At 44.8% G+C, this 24,383-nt stretch overlaps 1 protein-coding gene and 25 non-coding genes across 26 annotated transcripts in view; 16 read left to right on the top strand and 10 right to left on the bottom strand.

Moving 5' to 3' along the window:
- The window catches only part of LOC137049088 (uncharacterized), a 53,107-nt gene extending 43,868 nt beyond the window's left edge, over nt 1–9,239 (top strand). The window contains exons 4-7 of the mRNA XM_067427475.1: nt 5,834–6,224; nt 6,321–6,530; nt 7,359–7,774; nt 8,070–9,239. Coding sequence (XP_067283576.1) covers nt 5,834–6,224; nt 6,321–6,530; nt 7,359–7,774; nt 8,070–9,239 — 2,187 coding nt within the window. The remainder of the gene's footprint in view (nt 1–5,833; nt 6,225–6,320; nt 6,531–7,358; nt 7,775–8,069) is intronic.
- trnam-cau (transfer RNA methionine (anticodon CAU)) lies at nt 1,441–1,514 on the top strand. Its single transcript has one exon. It is a non-coding gene; the product is annotated as a tRNA-Met (tRNA).
- On the bottom strand, nt 2,297–2,379 carry trnal-cag (transfer RNA leucine (anticodon CAG)). The gene has a single exon. It is a non-coding gene; the product is annotated as a tRNA-Leu (tRNA).
- On the bottom strand, nt 3,320–3,402 carry trnal-cag (transfer RNA leucine (anticodon CAG)). The gene has a single exon. It is a non-coding gene; the product is annotated as a tRNA-Leu (tRNA).
- Nucleotides 3,498–3,571, top strand: trnam-cau (transfer RNA methionine (anticodon CAU)). The gene has a single exon. It is a non-coding gene; the product is annotated as a tRNA-Met (tRNA).
- trnam-cau (transfer RNA methionine (anticodon CAU)) lies at nt 4,532–4,605 on the top strand. The gene has a single exon. It is a non-coding gene; the product is annotated as a tRNA-Met (tRNA).
- Nucleotides 9,240–10,576: 1,337 nt separating the features above from the next.
- trnam-cau (transfer RNA methionine (anticodon CAU)) lies at nt 10,577–10,650 on the top strand. Its single transcript has one exon. It is a non-coding gene; the product is annotated as a tRNA-Met (tRNA).
- A 782-nt stretch (nt 10,651–11,432) lies between these two features.
- On the bottom strand, nt 11,433–11,515 carry trnal-cag (transfer RNA leucine (anticodon CAG)). The gene has a single exon. It is a non-coding gene; the product is annotated as a tRNA-Leu (tRNA).
- Nucleotides 11,516–11,610: 95 nt separating this feature from the next.
- On the top strand, nt 11,611–11,684 carry trnam-cau (transfer RNA methionine (anticodon CAU)). Its single transcript has one exon. It is a non-coding gene; the product is annotated as a tRNA-Met (tRNA).
- A 960-nt stretch (nt 11,685–12,644) lies between these two features.
- On the top strand, nt 12,645–12,718 carry trnam-cau (transfer RNA methionine (anticodon CAU)). Its single transcript has one exon. It is a non-coding gene; the product is annotated as a tRNA-Met (tRNA).
- Nucleotides 12,719–13,500: 782 nt separating this feature from the next.
- On the bottom strand, nt 13,501–13,583 carry trnal-cag (transfer RNA leucine (anticodon CAG)). The gene has a single exon. It is a non-coding gene; the product is annotated as a tRNA-Leu (tRNA).
- A 95-nt stretch (nt 13,584–13,678) lies between these two features.
- trnam-cau (transfer RNA methionine (anticodon CAU)) lies at nt 13,679–13,752 on the top strand. Its single transcript has one exon. It is a non-coding gene; the product is annotated as a tRNA-Met (tRNA).
- A 782-nt stretch (nt 13,753–14,534) lies between these two features.
- On the bottom strand, nt 14,535–14,617 carry trnal-cag (transfer RNA leucine (anticodon CAG)). The gene has a single exon. It is a non-coding gene; the product is annotated as a tRNA-Leu (tRNA).
- A 93-nt stretch (nt 14,618–14,710) lies between these two features.
- On the top strand, nt 14,711–14,784 carry trnam-cau (transfer RNA methionine (anticodon CAU)). Its single transcript has one exon. It is a non-coding gene; the product is annotated as a tRNA-Met (tRNA).
- Nucleotides 14,785–15,566: 782 nt separating this feature from the next.
- trnal-cag (transfer RNA leucine (anticodon CAG)) lies at nt 15,567–15,649 on the bottom strand. Its single transcript has one exon. It is a non-coding gene; the product is annotated as a tRNA-Leu (tRNA).
- Nucleotides 15,650–15,744: 95 nt separating this feature from the next.
- Nucleotides 15,745–15,818, top strand: trnam-cau (transfer RNA methionine (anticodon CAU)). The gene has a single exon. It is a non-coding gene; the product is annotated as a tRNA-Met (tRNA).
- A 1,816-nt stretch (nt 15,819–17,634) lies between these two features.
- Nucleotides 17,635–17,717, bottom strand: trnal-cag (transfer RNA leucine (anticodon CAG)). Its single transcript has one exon. It is a non-coding gene; the product is annotated as a tRNA-Leu (tRNA).
- A 95-nt stretch (nt 17,718–17,812) lies between these two features.
- Nucleotides 17,813–17,886, top strand: trnam-cau (transfer RNA methionine (anticodon CAU)). Its single transcript has one exon. It is a non-coding gene; the product is annotated as a tRNA-Met (tRNA).
- A 960-nt stretch (nt 17,887–18,846) lies between these two features.
- Nucleotides 18,847–18,920, top strand: trnam-cau (transfer RNA methionine (anticodon CAU)). Its single transcript has one exon. It is a non-coding gene; the product is annotated as a tRNA-Met (tRNA).
- A 960-nt stretch (nt 18,921–19,880) lies between these two features.
- trnam-cau (transfer RNA methionine (anticodon CAU)) lies at nt 19,881–19,954 on the top strand. The gene has a single exon. It is a non-coding gene; the product is annotated as a tRNA-Met (tRNA).
- A 782-nt stretch (nt 19,955–20,736) lies between these two features.
- Nucleotides 20,737–20,819, bottom strand: trnal-cag (transfer RNA leucine (anticodon CAG)). Its single transcript has one exon. It is a non-coding gene; the product is annotated as a tRNA-Leu (tRNA).
- A 95-nt stretch (nt 20,820–20,914) lies between these two features.
- Nucleotides 20,915–20,988, top strand: trnam-cau (transfer RNA methionine (anticodon CAU)). Its single transcript has one exon. It is a non-coding gene; the product is annotated as a tRNA-Met (tRNA).
- Nucleotides 20,989–22,800: 1,812 nt separating this feature from the next.
- Nucleotides 22,801–22,883, bottom strand: trnal-cag (transfer RNA leucine (anticodon CAG)). The gene has a single exon. It is a non-coding gene; the product is annotated as a tRNA-Leu (tRNA).
- A 95-nt stretch (nt 22,884–22,978) lies between these two features.
- Nucleotides 22,979–23,052, top strand: trnam-cau (transfer RNA methionine (anticodon CAU)). Its single transcript has one exon. It is a non-coding gene; the product is annotated as a tRNA-Met (tRNA).
- Nucleotides 23,053–23,834: 782 nt separating this feature from the next.
- Nucleotides 23,835–23,917, bottom strand: trnal-cag (transfer RNA leucine (anticodon CAG)). Its single transcript has one exon. It is a non-coding gene; the product is annotated as a tRNA-Leu (tRNA).
- Nucleotides 23,918–24,012: 95 nt separating this feature from the next.
- On the top strand, nt 24,013–24,086 carry trnam-cau (transfer RNA methionine (anticodon CAU)). The gene has a single exon. It is a non-coding gene; the product is annotated as a tRNA-Met (tRNA).
- Nucleotides 24,087–24,383: the final 297 nt, after the last annotated feature.

Consider the following 24,383-nt stretch of genomic DNA (forward strand, 5'->3'; position numbering starts at 1 on the left):
TGTCAGGACATGACATTCCCTGGAAACTGCATGGAAATTCCACAGAATCCCATACATGGCACAAAAGTGTTACTTTAAAGTTCATACGATGCCGGTGGTCAGAGGTACCGTAGTGTTCCATTGGATCTGACATGAACTGAAATGCAGTGCTTCATCAATATTAGTGTGTTACTGGGTCAACTTGCCAGAGGGTTAAAGACTCTACCTGGAGCCCGCAACCAAAGGTTAGGTCTGTCAGAAGTGGGATTCGAACCCACGCCTCCAGGGGAGACTGCGACCTGAACGCAGCGCCTTAGCTCGGCCATCCTGACATGACAGCTCACGGTGAGCAGCGTGTTTGGAGCTGCACCGAATGGCAGATGATCCAGAAGCTAGTGCTTCACCACTCACACTGGCCACAGCACATGCCTCGTTGGCGCAGTTAGGCAGCGCGGCAGTCTCATAATCTGAAGGTCGTGAGTTCGAGCCTCACACGGGGCAGAGTGGTGCTTTTTGGCACACAAGAGCGTTTAGGCAAAAGAGCGGGTTTCTTCATACCCTTTTGTGTGATTGTCCATTCCTTCATGAGCAATGCGATTGAAATCCAGTCATTTTGTAGGGCAGATGTTGAATAAATGCAGTAATAGTATTCCTCTCATATTCACCTAAAATGGGGCAGTGTCACTACAATGTTTTGTTCAGTCTGAACATAATTCTTTCATTCTCATGACGTTTCTTGTCAGTAGTGATGTAATGTTTCGCTTGACATGCCATGAATCTCATTCCATGACATTCCATCCCACAGCCCATAAACCCATGACATGTCATTCCAAGAGATTTCCAGGAATTCCTTGCCATGAAATTCTACTGCACCCCCAAAATTTCAGTCCATGACATCACAGTCAAACTCCAAGAATCCCATTGCATCCCTCCAAAGAAACCCCAAACAAAACATGAATACCCTTTCATAAACAAGTTCTCATTCCGGTAAACATCACAACATGTTATTCCATTGAATGCTATTCTATAAAACATGTCCAATTTCATGAAATGTCAGGACATGACATTCCCTGGAAACTGCATGGAAATTCCACAGAATCCCATACATGGCACAAAAGTGTTACTTTAAAGTTCATACGATGCCGGTGGTCAGAGGTACCGTAGTGTTCCATTGGCTCTGACATGAACTGAAATGCAGTGCTTCGTCAATATTAGTGTGTTACTGGGTCAACTTGCCAGAGGGTTAAAGAGTCTACCTGGAGCCCGCAACCAAAGGTTAGGTCTGTCAGAATTGGAATTCGAACCCACGCCTCCAGGGGAGACTGCGACCTGAACGCAGCGCCTTAGACCACTCGGCCATCCTGACATGACAGCTCACGGTGAGCAGCGTGTTTGGAGCTGCACCGAATGGCAGATGATCCAGAAGCTAGTGCTCCACCACTCACACTGGCCACAGCACATGCCTCGTTGGTGCAGTTAGGCAGCGCGTCAGTCTCATAATCTGAAGGTCGTGAGTTCGAGCCTCACACGGGGCAGAGTGGTGCTTTTTGGCACACAAAAGCGTTTAGGCAAAAGAGCGGGTTTCTTCATACCCTTTTGTGTGATTGTCCATTCCTTCATGAGCAATGCGATTGAAATCCAGTCATTTTGTAGGGCAGATGTTGAATAAATGCAGAAATAGTATTCCTCTCATATTCACCTAAACTGGGGCAGTGTCACTACAAAGTTTTGTTCAGTCTGAACATAATTCTTTCATTCTCATGACGTTTCTTGTCAGTAGTGATGTAATGTTTCGCTTGACATGCCATGAATCTCATTTCATGACATTCCATCCCACAGCCCATAAACCCATGACATGTCATTCCAAGAGATTTCCAGGAATTCCTTGCCATGAAATTCTACTGCACCCCCAAAATTTCAGTCCATGACATCACAGTCAAACTCCAAGAATCCCATTGCATCCCTCCAAAGAAACCCCAAACAAAACATGAATACCCTTTCATAAACAAGTTCTCATTCCGGTAAACATCACAACATGGTATTCCATTGAATGCTATTCTATAAAACATGTCCAATTTCATGAAATGTCAGGACATGACATTCCCTGGAAACTGCATGAAAATTCCACAGAATCCCATACATGGCACAAAAGTGTTACTTTAAAGTTCATGCGATGCCGGTGGTCAGAGGTACCGTAGTGTTCCATTGGCTCTGACATGAACTGAATTGCAGTGCTTCGTCAATATTAGCGTGTTACTGGGTCAACTTGCCAGAGGGTTAAAGAGTCTACCTGGAGCCCGCAACCAAAGGTCAGGTCTGTCAGAAGTGGGATTCGAACCCACGCCTCCAGGGGAGACTGCGACCTGAACGCAGCGCCTTAGACCGCTCGGCCATCCTGACATGACAGCGCACGGTGAGCAGCGTGTTTGGAGCTGTACCGAATGGCAGATGATCCAGAAGCTAGTGCTCCACCACTCACACTGGCCACCGCACATGCCTCGTGGGCGCAGTTAGGCAGCGCGTCAGTCTCATAATCTGAAGGTCGTGAGTTCGAGCCTCACACGGGGCAGAGTGGTGCTTTTTGGCACACAAGAGCGTTTAGGCAAAAGAGCGGGTTTCTTCATACCCTTTTGTGTGATTGTCCATTCCTTCATGAGCAATGCGATTGAAATCCAGTCATTTTGTAGGGCAGATGTTGAATAAATGCAGTAATAGTATTCCTCTCATATTCACCTTAAATGGGGCAGTGTCACTACAATGTTTTGTTCAGTCTGAACATAATTCTTTCATTCTCATGACGTTTCTTGTCAGTAGTGATGTAATGTTTCGCTTGACATGCCATGAATCTCATTCCATGACATTCCATCCCACAGCCCATAAACCCATGACATGTCATTCCAAGAGATTTCCAGGAATTCCTTGCCATGAAATTCTACTGCACCCCCAAAATTTCAGTCCATGACATCACAGTCAAACTCCAAGAATCCCATTGCATCCCTCCAAAGAAACCCCAAACAAAACATGAATACCCTTTCATAAACAAGTTCTCATTCCGGTAAACATCACAACATGGTATTCCATTGAATGCTATTCTATAAAACATGTCCAATTTCATGAAATGTCAGGACATGACATTCCCTGGAAACTGCATGGAAATTCCACAGAATCCCATACATGGCACAAAAGTGTTACTTTAAAGTTCATACGATGCCGGTGGTCAGAGGTACCGTAGTGTTCCATTGAACTGAAATGCAGTGCTTCGTCAATATTAGTGTGTTACTGGGTCAACTTGCCAGAGGGTTAAAGACTCTACCTGGAGCCCGCAACCAAAGGTTAGGTCTGTCAGAAGTGGGATTCGAACCCACGCCTCCAGGGGAGACTGCGACCTGAACGCAGCGCCTTAGACCGCTCGGCCATCCTGACATGACAGCTCACGGTGAGCAGCGTGTTTGGAGCTGCACCGAATGGCAGATGATCCAGAAGCTAGTGCTCCACCACTCACACTGGCCACAGCACATGCCTCGTTGGCGCAGTTAGGCAGCGCGTCAGTCTCATAATCTGAAGGTCGTGAGTTCGAGCCTCACACGGGGCAGAGTGGTGCTTTTTGGCACAAAAGAGCGTTTAGGCAAAAGAGCGGGTTTCTTCATACCCTTTTGTGTGATTGTCCATTCCTTCATGAGCAATGCGATTGAAATCCAGTCATTTTGTAGGGCAGATGTTGAATAAATGCAGTAATAGTATTCCTCTCATATTCACCTAAAATGGGGCAGTGTCACTACAATGTTTTGTTCAGTCTGAACATAATTCTTTCATTCTCATGACGTTTCTTGTCAGTAGTGATGTAATGTTTCGCTTGACATGCCATGAATCTCATTCCATGACATTCCATCCCACAGCCCATAAACCCATGACATGTCATTCCAAGAGATTTCCAGGAATTCCTTGCCATGAAATTCTACTGCACCCCCAAAATTTCAGTCCATGACATCACAGTCGAACTCCAAGAATCCCATTGCATCCCTCCAAAGAAACCCCAAACAAAACATGAATACCCTTTCATAAACAAGTTCCCATTCCGGTAAACATCACAACATGGTATTCCATTGAATGCTATTCTATAAAACATGTCCAATTTCATGAAATGTCAGGACATGACATTCCCTGGAAACTGCATGAAAATTCCACAGAATCCCATACATGGCACAAAAGTGTTACTTTAAAGTTCATACGATGCCGGTGGTCAGAGGTACCGTAGTGTTCCATTGGCTCTGACATGAACTGAAATGCAGTGCTTCGTCAATATTAGTGTGTTACTGGGTCAACTTGCCAGAGGGTTAAAGACTCTACCTGGAGCCCGCAACCAAAGGTTAGGTCTGTCAGATGTGGGATTCGAACCCACGCCTCCAGGAGAGACTGCAACCTGAACGCAGCGCTTTAGACCGCTCGGCCATCCTGACATGACAGCTCACGGTGAGCAGCGTGTTTGGAGCTGCACCGAATGGCAGATGATCCAGAAGCTAGTGCTCCACCACTCACACTGCCCACAGCACATGCCTCGTTGGCGCAGTTAGGCAGCGCGTCAGTCTCATAATCTGAAGGTCGTGAGTTCGAGCCTCACACGGGGCAGAGTGGTGCTTTTTGGCACACAAGAGCGTTTAGGCAAAAGAGCGGGTTTCTTCATACCCTTTTGTGTGATTGTCCATTCCTTCATGAGCAATGCGATTGAAATCCAGTCATTTTGTAGGGCAGATGTTGAATAAATGCAGTAATAGTATTCCTCTCATATTAACCTAAAATGGGGCAGTGTCACTACAATGTTTTGTTCAGTCTGAACATAATTCTTTCATTCTCATGACGTTTCTTGTCAGTAGTGATGTAATGTTTCGCTTGACATGCCATGAATCTCATTCCATGACATTCCATCCCACAGCCCATAAACCCATGACATGTCATTCCAAGAGATTTCCAGGAATTCCTTGCCATGAAATTCTACTGCACCCCCAAAATTTCAGTCCATGACATCACAGTCAAACTCCAAGAATCCCATTGCATCCCTCCAAAGAAACCCCAAACAAAACATGAATACCCTTTCATAAACAAGTTCTCATTCCGGTAAACATCACAACATGGTATTCCATTGAATGCTATTCTATAAAACATGTCCAATTTCATGAAATGTCAGGACATGACATTCCCTGGAAACTGCATGAAAATTCCACAGAATCCCATACATGGCACAAAAGTGTTACTTTAAAGTTCATGCGATGCCGGTGGTCAGAGGTACCGTAGTGTTCCATTGGCTCTGACATGAACTGAATTGCAGTGCTTCGTCAATATTAGCGTGTTACTGGGTCAACTTGCCAGAGGGTTAAAGAGTCTACCTGGAGCCCGCAACCAAAGGTTAGGTCTGTCAGAAGTGGGATTCGAACCCACGCCTCCAGGGGAGACTGCGACCTGAACGCCAGCTGCCGAAGGATAGTCCGACAATTTGAGGGAAATGTTGAAGAATGTTCAACTCCACAGCCAATCACGCCGAAGCACTATAACATTTGCAACCAATCAGAAAGCTCCATTCTTAACATTTTCTTGACATTTTCGACATTTGACCAATCAGAGTTCAAGGAAATGTTGTGAGCGTGTTTACGCTTGTTACCGCTAGTTGCTGTCAGGAGGCTAGTCAAGCTGTCAATCAAGTTTCCGAGCTGAGCCGAAGGTGGCACGAAGTAATGACAAAGTTCTCGGGGGAAGTGTCAGAGTTCAAAAAAAGTTCAGTAGAGGAGGATCACTGGCACGGAGGTCAGCATGCATTTTTGAGTGGGATGCGGCTGATGTTTCTGAGCTTCACGTGGCAAAGAGAGAGCAGCTGATATCCCAGGGTTGGCCTGCGCTGACAGATGAAGATGTCCACAAGCATCTCACCAGGGGAGAGCTGGCCCTTCATTGCCGGAGGAGGACCCATGGAGAGGAGACTACCATCCTTCTCCTTGAGCGACTGCTTACAGAGCTCCTGAGCAGCAGGGGCAATGACTCCCTGGGTGTTCCTCTCCTGGACAGAGAAAGGATGGAGCACATCTGGAATGTCCAGAAGAAGCATGTTAAATGCATTCAAGATCCCCCTGGTGTTGTGCTCTATACAGAGACGGGGAGCTTAACCAAGGGAGGCATGCTTCTGAAGACATACAGATGTGCAAGGGGCTCTACTTCTCTCGAGTCCTTTCATTTACATCTGAACCGGTTCATCCCAGGTATGTCTTTGTCACATACAATGTGCATGTGTAAAGAAAGCTCATTAAGTGTCTGTGTTTCTTAAAAACCCGCCATATGCTTGTGTCTATTTACAGGAACCAGTGCGAACAGTCTGAACTTTCAGATTTATCTGCTGGAGGGTCTACACCGGTGGAACCAGGACCGGGAGGCTGCTTCCCTGTCAATGGAGCCATCAGCTTTGCGTAGTTACACAGGAGAACTTGTTCACTGTGTAAACACCAACTACGAAAAGCTGTTTGGCAGGAAAGTGGTCCCCACATTTTGTTCCCCTGCACGTTACACCGGTGAGAGAATTTGTTATTGTTCATGATTTTGCAATTTCTGTGTAATCTCAGTCAATATATTAGATATAACTCTATAGTCTACCGTATCATATTTCTTATGCAAATTTCTAAAGGCCTGTTAGTCCACTGACAGCAAGTTTGCTGAACCCAAGTTCAGTTTAATCAAAATATCCAAAACATTAAAAAAACTTGGCAATACAAGAAACTGACGTTGACTTGACGTTGGCTAAACAAAACTCACCAACAGCACGGCAGTTCAAAACGTTACATTCAATGCTAGACAAAGACTGAGGGCTAGAGATAAGGGCTAGAGATAAGGGCTAGACATAAGGGCTAGAGAAGGGCTAGACACAAGGGCTAGAGAAGGGCTAGACACAAGGGCTAGAGATAAGGGCTAGACATAAGGGCTAGAGAAGGGCTAGACACAAGCGCTAGACACAAGGGCTAGAGAAGGGCTAGACACAAGGGCTAGACACAAGGGCTAGAGAAGGGCTAGACACAAGGGCTAGACACAAGGGCTAACCCTAACCCATTCTAGACAAAGACTAAAGGCAAACATGAGGGCTTAAGTGCAGAGTAAAAATCATGTTACATGTAAATATCAAATATGATCAGGCTTTTGAGGAAAATGTATTTGTACGTCTCTCAATCATCACTGTATTGCATTATGTTTTGCCATCCACAATTAAAGGTTTTGCGCCTCTGAATAAAAAAATGTTATCAGCTCTATTCTTACAATATCACACTATATGAGCTACTACAAAAGCCTAATTTATCAAATATCATACACAACATTTAATTTCTGCTTGTTTATTGTGTTTGTTTCAGGTGAGCTCATTGGAGTGCAGTACCTGTTCCAGCAGACTGGCCAGTCACTGCAGGACATGAATCCAGACTCTGAGCAGACCGCAGAGCTCATTGAGGACCTCAGTGTGGAGGAGCGAGATGAAGATGAGGGCTTCTGTGACATCAGCGAGGATCACACCATTAGTGATCCGGAAGCTGTTCTGTCACCATCCTCCACACTCACACTGGGTTCTCCCACCCTGGTCACCAGCAGTGACATATCTGCACTGGGCTCCACATCCCCTTCACTGCTCCCTGACCCCACACATGGCCTCACACAGTCTCATTCATCAGCTGGACCTTCAGGGACTGCTGTCTCTCCTTTCCCCTCAGAGCCAGAGGATGCTGGTCAGGATGATGACGTCGACGATGATGATGATGATGATGATGGAGAGATGGTAAATACCACTCCTTTGTATTTCTTTCAAATCAAGTATAATATTTCAAACAGTGATGAATTAACATCCATTGCTTTAAATCCAGACTTTCTACATATTCTAAATGTAAACGTAAAGCCTAAAGTCATAAGTAAGCAGGAAATATGCATCAAGTCAGATTTATTTCTATAGTGCTTTGATCTATACATATTGGGTCAAAAGAGCTTTTTTGTGATAAACAGGAAAATAACAGAATTTTGCATCAAATAGATGTCATGTAGTAATTTCTTTGTTTGTGTGTTTGTATTTTTAATAGGCTGTTGACTACCAAAATGTCCCGGGTTATCAGCATGTGGACAGGCTGGCAGAATATCTGGTGGAACTCCGGGGTCACACAACCCTCAGCCTGACCAACCAGGAAGCCAACACAATAATTGCTCTTTGGCAGAACCTGGATGACCAGGACAAGAAAGGGGTGGTGAAAGCAGCTCGTTACCAAAAGAGACTGCTGAGTGGACGCTTCAGAGTCCCAAAGAGGCCCACTCAGAACCCAGGGGTAGAGAGCACCATCAGATGTGTGCTGGGTGCAAGTGGCATAGCTGCTCAGTGGCCTGACTGTTGCCGTCTGGTGGAGACCATCTTCATCAGACTTTGCAATGCTCACCCAAGCCCCAAAAGAAAAGGCAAAGGAGCCCTGTCGAGATGGTCTCTGATCCTGCAAGACTATCGCAGGATAAGGCAGCTTGTACTGGGCAACGGCTTGGTGATGGGAGGGACGTCAATCCAGCTGGTGGAGGTTAACCAGAACACCCTGATTCAGTGGTACAACAACAGACAGAAAAAGCAGGAACTGTCTGTGCTGCTTCAGGGTATTCAGTTGCCTCAGCCCCTCCATGTTGCTCAGGAGCCTCTCCAGGTTGCTAAACGCTTACGGACTGAGCCAGAACAACCAGGGGAACAACACCAGTTTAAGCTGCCAGAGAGCACAGCAGGTCAGGCAAAGCAGAGGCAGACTTCTGTTGGGCGACCCCCTCTCAGACCCAAGGCACCAGCGCAGAGCCAGATGTTGGTGACACCATCAGCCCCTGGATCATCACTGCAGATGGTACCAAATATTATGATACCAGCAGCACCAGGGTTCCAGGGTGTGCCAGTGTTTCAGGTGCCAATGTACCAGGGAGTCCAAATGGTCCAGGGAATCCCAATGGTCCAAGGTGTTCAAATGGTACAAGGAATGCCAATGATGCAGCCACTGTTACAGCCTACAGTGGTGCGGGGAACCAGCTCACAGCCTGCTACACCAGAAACCATGCCTAAGAGACCCTACAGGAGAACTGTAGAGGCAAACACGTGCAAAAAATGTGGGCAATACAAAACCAGTGCAACGGGACATAGCCAGTACAGGGGCAGGGTGTATTGCCCACAGACTGAGACAGTTTGCAAGGAGGTGTGGTTAGAGGAAATGCGGCGAACCATTTCCAAATAATTTATCTTTTTTTTAATATGTATATATATATATATATATATATATATATATATATATATATATATATATATATATATTATTGTATATAGCGTGAAATATTTTTAAACTTTATTTAACATTTTATTTCTTGTTTTTGAAAACCTATTTATTGATTTTTACAATTGTACATTTCATATTTTAAAGTTGTTATTTAACATTTTATTTACCTTTTATGTTTGAAAATTTGTTTAACATTTTATTTTATTTAACATTCATTACTGTTCTGTTTGCATAATTGCAAAATAAAAACAAATTGGCAAAGTGATTGCATTTTGACTTTTTTACTTTCATATAACACTGCAGCAATAAAACATTTGTATATTAAAAGATCATTTGTACATTTCTTGATCTTGTGATAGACCTTTTTCAGCATATTGGTTATTCAGTAATGGGTCGCATCTTTGTTTATAATAATATAATAATAACACCGTTCCATTGATAATTGTATTTTTCTTTAAAGAACATCAAAAAACACAACAAACTATTTATGTGTATTTTATTAGAACTGGAACAGTATACATTAAAAAATATATTATTTCATTTAAATATAAATATTACAAAAATTTGTTTTGTTGACCTTTTTACTTTCATATAACACTGCAACAATAAAAAAATAATTTGTACATTTTCTTATTAATGTGACAAACATTTTTCAGCAAATGGGTTGCATCTTTCAAATACAGATTTGCAAAAGTCTTGTGTGAATGTAACCTAAAACAAATGCTTGATTAGATCAAATATATAACAACTAGTAAATAATAACAATGTTCCATTGGTAATTTTATTTTTTTCATGAAAGAATATCAAAAACACAACAAACTAATTACATATGTGTATTTTATTAACACTGGAACAGTATGCATCCAAAAATGTGTTTATTTAATTCAAATATAAATATTACAAAAAGCTGTCTTTTGCTGGAATCGAACCCCGGTCTTGGTGAGCACCTGCAATAGAAAACAGTGTAATGTAAATGCGTGATTTTCCCACACGAAGTAACCGGAAAAGGCATCACAAGACATATGCTTAGGAAGAAATATCTCTGAACGTCACATTTCACCCTTTCTTTTCTTCATTTTTTCCCTCTCTTCTTCCCCTTCTCCCTTTCTTCCTTCCCCCTTTTCTTCCCTTCTTCCCCGCCTTCTGTTGGACTATTGTTCCCCAGCTTGAACGCAGCGCCTTAGACCGCTCGGCCATCCTGACATGACAGCTCACGGTGAGCAGCGTGTTTGGAGCTGCACCGAATGGCAGATGATCCAGAAGCTAGTGCTCCACCACTCACACTGGCCACAGCACATGCCTCGTTGGCGCAGTTAGGCAGCGCGTCAGTCTCATAATCTGAAGGTTGTGAGTTCGAGCCTCACACGGGGCAGAGTGGTGCTTTTTGGCACACAAGAGCGTTTAGGCAAAAGAGCGAGTTTCTTCATACCCTTTTGTGTGATTGTCCATTCCTTCATGAGCAATGCGATTGAAATCCAGTCATTTTGTAGGGCAGATGTTGAATAAATGCAGAAATAGTATTCCTCTCATATTCACCTAAACTGGGGCAGTGTCACTACAATGTTTTGTTCAGTCTGAACATAATTCTTTCATTCTCATGACGTTTCTTGTCAGTAGTGATGTAATGTTTCTCTTGACATGCCATGAATCTCATTCCATGACATTCCATCCCACAGCCCATAAACCCATGACATGTCATTCCAAGAGATTTCCAGGAATTCCTTGCCATGAAATTCTACTGCACCCCCAAAATTTCAGTCCATGACATCACAGTCAAACTCCAAGAATCCCATTGCATCCCTCCAAAGAAACCCCAAACAAAACATGAATACCCTTTCATAAACAAGTTCTCATTCCGGTAAACATCACAACATGTTATTCCATTGAATGCTATTCTATAAAACATGTCCAATTTCATGAAATGTCAGGACATGACATTCCCTGGAAACTGCATGAAAATTCCACAGAATCCCATACATGGCACAAAAGTGTTACTTTAAAGTTCATGCGATGCCGGTGGTCAGAGGTACCGTAGTGTTCCATTGGCTCTGACATGAACTGAATTGCAGTGCTTCGTCAATATTAGCGTGTTACTGGGTCAACTTGCCAGAGGGTTAAAGAGTCTACCTGGAGCCCGCAACCAAAGGTTAGGTCTGTCAGAAGTGGGATTTGAACCCACGCCTCCAGGGGAGACTGCGACCTGAACGCAGCGCCTTAGACCGCTCGGCCATCCTGACATGACAGCACACGGTGAGCAGCGTGTTTGGAGCTGCACCGAATGGCAGATGATCCAGAAGCTAGTGCTCCACCACTCACACTGGCCACAGCACATGCCTCGTTGGCGCAGTTAGGCAGCGCGTCAGTCTCATAATCTGAAGGTCGTGAGTTCGAGCCTCACACGGGGCAGGGTTGTGCTTTTTAGCACACAAGAGCGTTTAGGCAAAAGAGCGGGTTTCTTCATACCCTTTTGTGTGATTGTCCATTCCTTCATGAGCAATGCGATTGAATTCCAGTCATTTTGTAGGGCAGATGTTGAATAAATGCAGTAATAGTATTCCTCTCATATTCACCTAAAATGGGGCAGTGTCACTACAATGTTTTGTTCAGTCTGAACATAATTCTTTCATTCTCATGACGTTTCTTGTAAGTAGTGATGTAATGTTTCGCTTGACATGCCATGAATCTCATTCCATGACATTCCATCCCACAGCCCATAAACCCATGACATGTCATTCCAAGAGATTTCCAGGAATTCCTTGCCATGAAATTCTACTGCACCCCCAAAATTTCAGTCCATGACATCACAGTCAAACTCCAAGAATCCCATTGCATCCCTCCAAAGAAACCCCAAACAAAACATGAATACCCTTTCATAAACAAGTTCTCATTCCGGTAAACATCACAACATGGTATTCCATTGAATGCTATTCTATAAAACATGTCCAATTTCATGAAATGTCAGGACATGACATTCCCTGGAAACTGCATGGAAATTCCACAGAATCCCATACATGGCACAAAAGTGTTACTTTAAAGTTCATACGATGCCGGTGGTCAGAGGTACCGTAGTGTTCCATTGGCTCTGACATGAACTGAAATGCAGTGCTTCGTCAATATTAGTGTGTTACTGGGTCAACTTGCCAGAGGGTTAAAGACTCTACCTGGAGCCCGCAACCAAAGGTTAGGTCTGTCAGAAGTGGGATTCGAACCCACTCCTCCAGGGTAGACTGCGACCTGAACGCAGCGCCTTAGACCGCTCGGCCATCCTGACATGACAGCTCATGGTGAGCAGCGTGTTTGGAGCTGCACCGAATGGCAGATGATCCAGAAGCTAGTGCTCCACCACTCACACTGGCCACAGCACATGCCTCGTTGGCGCAGTTAGGCAGCGCGTCAGTCTCATAATCTGAAGGTCGTGAGTTCGAGCCTCACACGGGGCAGAGTGGTGCTTTTTGGCACACAAGAGCGTTTAGGCAAAAGAGCGGGTTTCTTCATACCCTTTTGTGTGATTGTCCATTCCTTCATGAGCAATGGGATTGAAATCCAGTCATTTTGTAGGGCAGATGTTGAATAAATGCAGAAATAGTATTCCTCTCATATTAACCTAAACTGGGGCAGTGTCACTACAATGTTTTGTTCAGTCTGAACATAATTCTTTCATTCTCATGATGTTTCTTGTCAGTAGTGATGTAATGTTTCGCTTGACATTTCATGAATCTCATTCCATGACATTCCATCCCACAGCCCATAAACCCATGACATGTCATTCCAAGAGATTTCCAGGAATTCCTTGCCATGAAATTCTACTGCACCCCCAAAATTTCAGTCCATGACATCACAGTCAAACTCCAAGAATCCCATTGCATCCCTCCAAAGAAACCCCAAACAAAACATGAATACCCTTTCATAAACAAGTTCTCATTCCGGTAAACATCGCAACATGGTATTCCATTGAATGCTATTCTATAAAACATGTCCAATTTCATGAAATGTCAGGACATGACATTCCCTGGAAACTGCATGGAAATTCCACAGAATCCCATACATGGCACAAAAGTGTTACTTTAAAGTTCATACGATGCCGGTGGTCAGAGGTACCGTAGTGTTCCATTGGCTCTGACATGAACTGAAATGCAGTGCTTCGTCAATATTAGTGTGTTACTGGGTCAAATTGCCAGAGGGTTAAAGACTCTACCTGGAGCTCGCAACCAAAGGTTAGATCTGTCAGAAGTGGGATTCGAACCCACGCCTCCAGGGGAGACTGCAACCTGAACGCAGCGCCTTAGACCGCTCGGCCATCCTGACATGACAGCTCACGGTGAGCAGCGTGTTTGGAGCTGCTCCGAATGGCAGATGATCCAGTAGCTAGTGCTCCACCACTCACACTGACCACAGCACATGCCTCGTTGGCGCAGTTAGGCAGCGCGTCAGTCTCATAATCTGAAGGTCGTGAGTTCGAGCCTCACGCGGGGCAGAGTGGTGCTTTTTGGCACACAAGAGCGTTTAGGCAAAAGAGCGGGTTTCTTCATACCCTTTTGTGTGATTGTCCATTCCTTCATGAGCAATGCGATTGAAATCCAGTCATTTTGTAGGGCAGATGTTGAATAAATGCAGAAATAGTATTCCTCTCATATTCACCTAAAATGGGGCAGTGTCACTACAATGTTTTGTTCAGTCTGAACATAATTCTTTCATTCTCATGACGTTTCTTGTCAGTAGTGATGTAATGTTTCGCTTGACATGCCATGAATCTCATTCCATGACATTCCATCCCACAGCCCATAAACCCATGACATGTCATTCCAAGAGATTTCCAGGAATTCCTTGCCATGAAATTCTACTGCACCCCCAAAATTTCAGTCCATGACATCACAGTCAAACTCCAAGAATCCCATTGCATCCCTCCAAAGAAACCCCAAACAAAACATGAATACCCTTTCATAAACAAGTTCTCATTCCGGTAAACATCACAACATGTTATTCCATTGAATGCTATTCTATAAAACATGTCCAATTTCATGAAATGTCAGGACATGACATTCCCTGGAAACTGCATGAAAATTCCACAGAATCCCATACATGGCACAAAAGTGTTACTTTAAAGTTCATGCGATGCCGGTGGTCAGAGGTACCGTAGTGTTCCATTGGCTCTGACATGAACTGAATTGCAGTGCTTCGTCAATATTAGCGTGTTACTGGGTCAACTTGCCAGAGGGTTAAAGAGTCTACCTGGAGCCCGCAACCAAAGGTTAGGTCTGTCAGAAGTGGGATTCAAACCCACGCCTCCAGGGGAGACTGCGACCTGAACGCAGCGCCTTAGACCGCTCGGCCATCCTGACATGGCAGCGCATGGTGAGCAGCGTGTTTGGAGCTGCACCGAATGGCAGATGATCCAGAAGCTAGCTCCACCACTCACACTGGCCACAGCACATGCCTTGTTGGCGCAGTTAGGCAGCGCGTCAGTCTCATAATCTGAAGGTCGTGAGTTCGAGCCTCACACGGGGCAGAGTGGTGCTTTTTGGCACACAAGAGCGTTTAGGCAAAAGAGCGGGTTTCTTCATACCCTTTTGTGTGATTGTCCATTCCTTCATGAGCAATGCGATTGAAATCCAGTCATTTTGTAGGGCAGATGTTGAATAAATGCAGTAATAGTATTCCTCTCATATTCACCTAAAATGGGGCAGTGTCACTACAATGTTTTGTTCAGTCTGAACATAATTCTTTCATTCTCATGACGTTTCTTGTCAGTAGTGATGTAGTGTTTCGCTTGACATGCCATGAATCTCATTCCATGACATTCCATCCCACAGCCCATAAACCCATGACATGTCATTCCAAGAGATTTCCAGGAATTCCTTGCCATGAAATTCTACTGCACCCCCAAAATTTCAGTCCATGACATCACAGTCAAACTCCAAGAATCCCATTGCATCCCTCCAAAGAAACCCCAAACAAAACATGAATACCCTTTCATAAACAAGTTCTCATTCCGGTAAACATCACAACATGGTATTCCATTGAATGCTATTCTATAAAACATGTCCAATTTCATGAAATGTCAGGACATGACATTCCCTGGAAACTGCATGGAAATTCCACAGAATCCCATACATGGCACAAAAGTGTTACTTTAAAGTTCATACGATGCCGGTGGTCAGAGGTACCGTAGTGTTCCATTGGCTCTGACATGAACTGAAATGCAGTGCTTCGTCAATATTAGTGTGTTACTGGGTCAACTTGCCAGAGGGTTAAAGACTCTACCTGGAGCCCGCAACCAAAGGTTAGGTCTGTCAGAAGTGGGATTCGAACCCACGCCTCCAGGGGAGACTGCGACCTGAACGCAGCGCCTTAGACCGCTCGGCCATCCTGACATGACAGCTCATGGTGAGCAGCGTGTTTGGAGCTGCACCGAATGGCAGATGATCCAGAAGCTAGTGCTCCACCACTCACACTGGCCACAGCACATGCCTCGTTGGCGCAGTTAGGCAGCGCGTCAGTCTCATAATCTGAAGGTCGTGAGTTCGAGCCTCACACGGGGCAGAGTGGTGCTTTTTGGCACACAAGAGCATTTAGGCAAAAGAGCGGGTTTCTTCATACCCTTTTGTGTGATTGTCCATTCCTTCATGAGCAATGCGATTGAAATCCAGTCATTTTGTAGGGCAGATGTTGAATAAATGCAGAAATAGTATTCCTCTCATATTCACCTAAACTGGGGCAGTGTCACTACAATGTTTTGTTCAGTCTGAACATAGTTCTTTCATTCTCATGACGTTTCTTGTCAGTAGTGATGTAATGTTTCTCTTGACATGCCATGAATCTCATTCCATGACATTCCATCCCACAGCCCATAAACCCATGACATGTCATTCCAAGAGATTTCCAGGAATTCCTTGCCATGAAATTCTACTGCACCCCCAAAATTTCAGTCCATGACATCACAGTCAAACTCCAAGAATCCCATTGCATCCCTCCAAAGAAACCCCAAACAAAACATGAATACCCTTTCATAAACAAGTTCTCATTCCGGTAAACATCACAACATGGTATTCCATTGAATGCTATTCTATAAAACATGTCCAATTTCATGAAATGTCAGGACATGACATTCCCTGGACACTGCATGAAAATTCCACAGAATCCCATACATGGCACAAAAGTGTTACTTTAAAGTTCATGCGATGCCGGTGGTCAGACGTACCGTAGTGTTCCATTGGCTTTGACATGAACTGAATTGCAGTGCTTCGTCAATATTAGCGTCTTACTGGGTCAACTTGCCAGAGGGTTAAAGAGTCTACCTGGAGCCCGCAACCAAAGGTCAGGTCTTTCAGAAGTGGGATTCGAACCCACGCCTCCAGGGGAGACTGCGACCTGAACGCAGCACCTTAGACCGCTCGGCCATCCTGACATGACAGCGCACGGTGAGCAGCGTGTTTGGAGCTGCACCGAATGGCAGATGATCCAGAAGCTAGTGCTCCACCACTCACACTGGCCACAGCACATGCCTCGTTGGCGCAGTTAGGCAGCGCGTCAGTCTCATTATCTGAAGGTCGTGAGTTCGAGCCTCACGCGGGGCAGAGTTGTGCTTTTTAGCACACAAGAGCGTTTAGGCAAAAGAGCGGGTTTCTTCATACCCTTTTGTGTGATTGTCCATTCCTTCATGAGCAATGCGATTGAATTCCAGTCATTTTGTAGGGCAGATGTTGAATAAATGCAGTAATAGTATTCCTCTCATATTCACCTAAAATGGGGCAGTGTCACTACAATGTTTTGTTCAGGTTGAACATAATTCTTTCATTCTCATGATGTTTCTTGTCAGTAGTGATGTAATGTTTCGCTTGACATTTCATGATTCTCATTCCATGACATTCCATCCCACAGCCCATAAACCCATGACATGTCATTCCAAGAGATTTCCAGGAATTCCTTGCAATGAAATTCTACTGCACCCCCAAAATTTCAGTCAATGACATCACAGTCAAACTCCAAGAATCTCATTGCATCCCTCCAAAGAAACCCCAAACAAAACATGAATACCCTTTCATAAACAAGTTCTCATTCCGGTAAACATCACAACATGTTATTCCATTGAATGCTATTCTATAAAACATGTCCAATTTCATGAAATGTCAGGACATGACATTCCCTGGAAACTGCATGAAAATTCCACAGAATCCCATACATGGCACAAAAGTGTTACTTTAAAGTTCATGCGATGCCGGTGGTCAGAGGTACCGTAGTGTTCCATTGGCTCTGACATGAACTGAATTGCAGTGCTTTGTCAATATTAGCGTGTTACTGGGTCAACTTGCCAGAGGGTTAAAGAGTCTACCTGGAGCCCGCAACCAAAGGTTAGGTCTGTCAGAAGTGGGATTTGAACCCACGCCTCCAGGGGAGACTGCGACCTGAACGCAGCGCCTTAGACCGCTCGGCCATCCTGACATGACAGCACACGGTGAGCAGCGTGTTTGGAGCTGCACCGAATGGCAGATGATCCAGAAGCTAGTGCTCCACCACTCACACTGGCCACAGCACATGCCTCGTTGGCGCAGTTAGGCAGCGCGTCAGTCTCATAATCTGAAGGTCGTGAGTTCGAGCCTCACACGGGGCAGGGTTGTGCTTTTTAGCACACAAGAGCGTTTAGGCAAAAGAGCGGGTTTCTTCATACCCTTTTGTGTGATTGTCCATTCCTTCATGAGCAATGCGATTGAATTCCAGTCATTTTGTAGGGCAGATGTTGAATAAATGCAGTAATAGTATTCCTCTCATATTCACCTAAAATGGGGCAGTGTCACTACAATGTTTTGTTCAGTCTGAACATAATTCTTTCATTCTCATGACGTTTCTTGTCAGTAGTGATGTAATGTTTCGCTTGACATGCCATGAATCTCATTCCATGACATTCCATCCCACAGCCCATAAACCCATGACATGTCATTCCAAGAGATTTCCAGGAATTCCTTGCCATGAAATTCTACTGCACCCCCAAAATTTCAGTCCATGACATCACAGTCAAACTCCAAGAATCCCATTGCATCCCTCCAAAGAAACCCCAAACAAAACATGAATACCCTTTCATAAACAAGTTCTCATTCCGGTAAACATCACAACATGGTATTCCATTGAATGCTATTCTATAAAACATGTCCAATTTCATGAAATGTCAGGACATGACATTCCCTGGAAACTGCATGGAAATTCCACAGAATCCCATACATGGCACAAAAGTGTTACTTTAAAGTTCATGCGATGCCGGTGGTCAGAGGTACCGTAGTGTTCCATTGGCTCTGACATGAACTGAAATGCAGTGCTTCGTCAATATTAGTGTGTTACTGGGTCAACTTGCCAGAGGGTTAAAGACTCTACCTGGAGCCCGCAACCAAAGGTTAGGTCTGTCAGAAGTGGGATTCGAACCCACTCCTCCAGGGTAGACTGCGACCTGAAGGCAGCGCCTTAGACTGCTCGGCCATCCTGACATGACAGCTCATGGTGAGCAGCGTGTTTGGAGCTGCACCGAATGGCAGATGATCCAGAAGCTAGTGCTCCACCACTCACACTGGCCACAGCACATGCCTCGTTGGCGCAGTTAGGCAGCGCGTCAGTCTCATAATCTGAAGGTCGTGAGTTCGAGCCTCACACGGGGCAGAGTGGTGCTTTTTGGCACACAAGAGCGTTTAGGCAAAAGAGCGGGTTTCTTCATACCCTTTTGTGTGATTGTCCATTCCTTCATGAGCAATGGGATTGAAATCCAGTCATTTTGTAGGGCAGATGTTGAATAAATGCAGAAATAGTATTCCTCTCATATTCACCTAAACTGGGGCAGTGTCACTACAAAGTTTTGTTCAGTCTGAACATAATTCTTTCATTCTCATGACGTTTCTTGTCAGTAGTGATGTAATGTTTCGCTTGACATGCCATGAATCTCATTCCATGACATTCCATCCCACAGCCCATAAACCCATGACATGTCATTCCAAGAGATTTCCAGGAATTCCTTGCCATGAAATTCTACTGCACCCCCAAAATTTCAGTCCATGACATCACAGTCAAACTCCAAGAATCCCATTGCATCCCTCCAAAGAAACCCCAAACAAAACATGAATACCCTTTCATAAACAAGTTCTCATTCCGGTAAACATCACAACATGGTATTCCATTGAATGCTATTCTATAAAACATGTCCAATTTCATGAAATGTCAGGACATGACATTCCCTGGAAACTGCATGGAAATTCCACAGAATCCCATACATGGCACAAAAGTGTTACTTTAAAGTTCATGCGATGCCGGTGGTCAGAGGTACCGTAGTGTTCCATTGGCTCTGACATGAACTGAAATGCAGTGCTTCGTCAATATTAGTGTGTTACTGGGTCAACTTGCCAGAGGGTTAAAGACTCTACCTGGAGCCCGCAACCAAAGGTTAGGTCTGTCAGAAGTGGGATTCGAACCCACTCCTCCAGGGTAGACTGCGACCTGAAGGCAGCGCCTTAGACTGCTCGGCCATCCTGACATGACAGCTCATGGTGAGCAGCGTGTTTGGAGCTGCACCGAATGGCAGATGATCCAGAAGCTAGTGCTCCACCACTCACACTGGCCACAGCACATGCCTCGTTGGCGCAGTTAGGCAGCGCGTCAGTCTCATAATCTGAAGGTCGTGAGTTCGAGCCTCACACGGGGCAGAGTGGTGCTTTTTGGCACACAAGAGCGTTTAGGCAAAAGAGCGGGTTTCTTCATACCCTTTTGTGTGATTGTCCATTCCTTCATGAGCAATGGGATTGAAATCCAGTCATTTTGTAGGGCAGATGTTGAATAAATGCAGAAATAGTATTCCTCTCATATTCACCTAAACTGGGGCAGTGTCACTACAAAGTTTTGTTCAGTCTGAACATAATTCTTTCATTCTCATGACGTTTCTTGTCAGTAGTGATGTAATGTTTCGCTTGACATGCCATGAATCTCATTCCATGACATTCCATCCCACAGCCCATAAACCCATGACATGTCATTCCAAGAGATTTCCAGGAATTCCTTGCCATGAAATTCTACTGCACCCCCAAAATTTCAGTCCATGACATCACAGTCAAACTCCAAGAATCCCATTGCATCCCTCCAAAGAAACCCCAAACAAAACATGAATACCCTTTCATAAACAAGTTCTCATTCCGGTAAACATCACAACATGTTATTCCATTGAATGCTATTCTATAAAACATGTCCAATTTCATGAAATGTCAGGACATGACATTCCCTGGAAACTGCATGAAAATTCCACAGAATCCCATACATGGCACAAAAGTGTTACTTTAAAGTTCATGCGATGCCGGTGGTCAGAGGTACCGTAGTGTTCCATTGGCTCTGACATGAACTGAATTGCAGTGCTTCGTCAATATTAGCGTGTTACTGGGTCAACTTGCCAGAGGGTTAAAGAGTCTACCTGGAGCCCGCAACCAAAGGTCAGGTCTGTCAGAAGTAGGATTCGAACCCACGCCTCCAGGGGAGACTGCAACCTGAACGCAGCGCCTTAGACCACTCGGCCATCCTGACATGACAGTGCACGGTGAGCAGCGTGTTTGGAGCTGCACCGAATGGCAGATGATCCAGAAGCTAGTGCTCCACCACTCACACTGGCCACAGCACATGCCTCGTTGGCGCAGTTAGGCAGCGCGTCAGTCTCATAATCTGAAGGTCGTGAGTTCGAGCCTCACACGGGGCAGAGTTGTGATTTTTAGCACACAAGAGCGTTTAGGCAAAAGAGCGGGTTTCTTCATACCCTTTTGTGTGATTGTCCATTCCTTCATGAGCAATGCGATTGAATTCCAGTCATTTTGTAGGGCAGATGTTGAATAAATGCAGTAATAGTATTCCTCTCATATTCACCTAAAATGGGGCAGTGTCACTACAATGTTTTGTTCAGGTTGAACATAATTCTTTCATTCTCATCATGTTTCTTGTCAGTAGTGATGTAATGTTTCGCTTGACATTTCATGATTCTCATTCCATGACATTCCATCCCACAGCCCATAAACCCATGACATGTCATTCCAAGAGATTTCCAGGAATTCCTTGAAATGAAATTCTACTGCACCCCCAAAATTTCAGTCCACGACATCACAGTCAAACTCCAAGAATCCCATTGCATCCCTCCAAAGAAACCCCAAACAAAACATGAATACCCTTTCATAAACAAGTTCTCATTCCGGTAAACATCGCAACATGGTATTCCATTGAATGCTATTCTATAAAACATGTCCAATTTCATAAAATGTCAGGACATGACATTCCCTGGAAACTGCATGGAAATTCCACAGAATCCCATACATGGCACAAAAGTGTTACTTTAAAGTTCATACGATGCCGGTGGTCAGAGGTACCGTAGTGTTCCATTGGATCTGACATGAACTGAAATGCAGTGCTTCATCAATATTAGTGTGTTACTGGGTCAACTTGCCAGAGGGTTAAAGACTCTACCTGGAGCCCGCAACCAAAGGTTAGGTCTGTCAGAAGTGGGATTCGAACCCACGCCTCCAGGGGAGACTGCGACCTGAACGCAGCGCCTTAGCTCGGCCATCCTGACATGACAGCTCACGGTGAGCAGCGTGTTTGGAGCTGCACCGAATGGCAGATGATCCAGAAGCTAGTGCTTCACCACTCACACTGGCCACAGCACATGCCTCGTTGGCGCAGTTAGGCAGCGCGGCAGTCTCATAATCTGAAGGTCGTGAGTTCGAGCCTCACACGGGGCAGAGTGGTGCTTTTTGGCACACAAGAGCGTTTAGGCAAAAGAGCGGGTTTCTTCATACCCTTTTGTGTGATTGTCCATTCCTTCATGAGCAATGCGATTGAAATCCAGTCATTTTGTAGGGCAGATGTTGAATAAATGCAGTAATAGTATTCCTCTCATATTCACCTAAAATGGGGCAGTGTCACTACAATGTTTTGTTCAGTCTGAACATAATTCTTTCATTCTCATGACGTTTCTTGTCAGTAGTGATGTAATGTTTCGCTTGACATGCCATGAATCTCATTCCATGACATTCCATCCCACAGCCCATAAACCCATGACATGTCATTCCAAGAGATTTCCAGGAATTCCTTGCCATGAAATTCTACTGCACCCCCAAAATTTCAGTCCATGACATCACAGTCAAACTCCAAGAATCCCATTGCATCCCTCCAAAGAAACCCCAAACAAAACATGAATACCCTTTCATAAACAAGTTCTCATTCCGGTAAACATCACAACATGTTATTCCATTGAATGCTATTCTATAAAACATGTCCAATTTCATGAAATGTCAGGACATGACATTCCCTGGAAACTGCATGAAAATTCCACAGAATCCCATACATGGCACAAAAGTGTTACTTTAAAGTTCATGCGATGCCGGTGGTCAGAGGTACCGTAGTGTTCCATTGGCTCTGACATGAACTGAATTGCAGTGCTTCGTCAATATTAGCGTGTTACTGGGTCAACTTGCCAGAGGGTTAAAGAGTCTACCTGGAGCCCGCAACCAAAGGTCAGGTCTGTCAGAAGTAGGATTCGAACCCACGCCTCCAGGGGAGACTGCAACCTGAACGCAGCGCCTTAGACCACTCGGCCATCCTGACATGACAGTGCACGGTGAGCAGCGTGTTTGGAGCTGCACCGAATGGCAGATGATCCAGAAGCTAGTGCTCCACCACTCACACTGGCCACAGCACATGCCTTGTTGGTGCAGTTAGGCAGCGCGTCAGTCTCATAATCTGAAGGTCGTGAGTTCGAGCCTCACACGGGGCAGAGTGGTGCTTTTTGGCACACAAAAGCGTTTAGGCAAAAGAGCGGGTTTCTTCATACCCTTTTGTGTGATTGTCCATTCCTTCATGAGCAATGCGATTGAAATCCAGTCATTTTGTAGGGCAGATGTTGAATAAATGCAGAAATAGTATTCCTCTCATATTCACCTAAACTGGGGCAGTGTCACTACAAAGTTTTGTTCAGTCTGAACATAATTCTTTCATTCTCATGACGTTTCTTGTCAGTAGTGATGTAATGTTTCGCTTGACATGCCATGAATCTCATTTCATGACATTCCATCCCACAGCCCATAAACCCATGACATGTCATTCCAAGAGATTTCCAGGAATTCCTTGCCATGAAATTCTACTGCACCCCCAAAATTTCAGTCCATGACATCACAGTCAAACTCCAAGAATCCCATTGCATCCCTCCAAAGAAACCCCAAACAAAACATGAATACCCTTTCATAAACAAGTTCTCATTCCGGTAAACATCACAACATGGTATTCCATTGAATGCTATTCTATAAAACATGTCCAATTTCATGAAATGTCAGGACATGACATTCCCTGGAAACTGCATGAAAATTCCACAGAATCCCATACATGGCACAAAAGTGTTACTTTAAAGTTCATGCGATGCCGGTGGTCAGAGGTACCGTAGTGTTCCATTGGCTCTGACATGAACTGAATTGCAGTGCTTCGTCAATATTAGCGTGTTACTGGGTCAACTTGCCAGAGGGTTAAAGAGTCTACCTGGAGCCCGCAACCAAAGGTCAGGTCTGTCAGAAGTGGGATTCGAACCCACGCCTCCAGGGGAGACTGCGACCTGAACGCAGCGCCTTAGACCGCTCGGCCATCCTGACATGACAGCGCACGGTGAGCAGCGTGTTTGGAGCTGTACCGAATGGCAGATGATCCAGAAGCTAGTGCTCCACCACTCACACTGGCCACCGCACATGCCTCGTTGGCGCAGTTAGGCAGCGCGTCAGTCTCATAATCTGAAGGTCGTGAGTTCGAGCCTCACACGGGGCAGAGTGGTGCTTTTTGGCACACAAGAGCGTTTAGGCAAAAGAGCGGGTTTCTTCATACCCTTTTGTGTGATTGTCCATTCCTTCATGAGCAATGCGATTGAAATCCAGTCATTTTGTAGGGCAGATGTTGAATAAATGCAGAAATAGTATTCCTCTCATATTCACCTAAACTGGGGCAGTGTCACTACAAAGTTTTGTTCAGTCTGAACATAATTCTTTCATTCTCATGACGTTTCTTGTCAGTAGTGATGTAATGTTTCGCTTGACATGCCATGAATCTCATTCCATGACATTCCAT

This window comes from Pseudorasbora parva, chromosome 20, assembly GCF_024679245.1.
Source record: "Pseudorasbora parva isolate DD20220531a chromosome 20, ASM2467924v1, whole genome shotgun sequence".
NCBI lineage: Eukaryota > Metazoa > Chordata > Actinopteri > Cypriniformes > Gobionidae > Pseudorasbora > Pseudorasbora parva.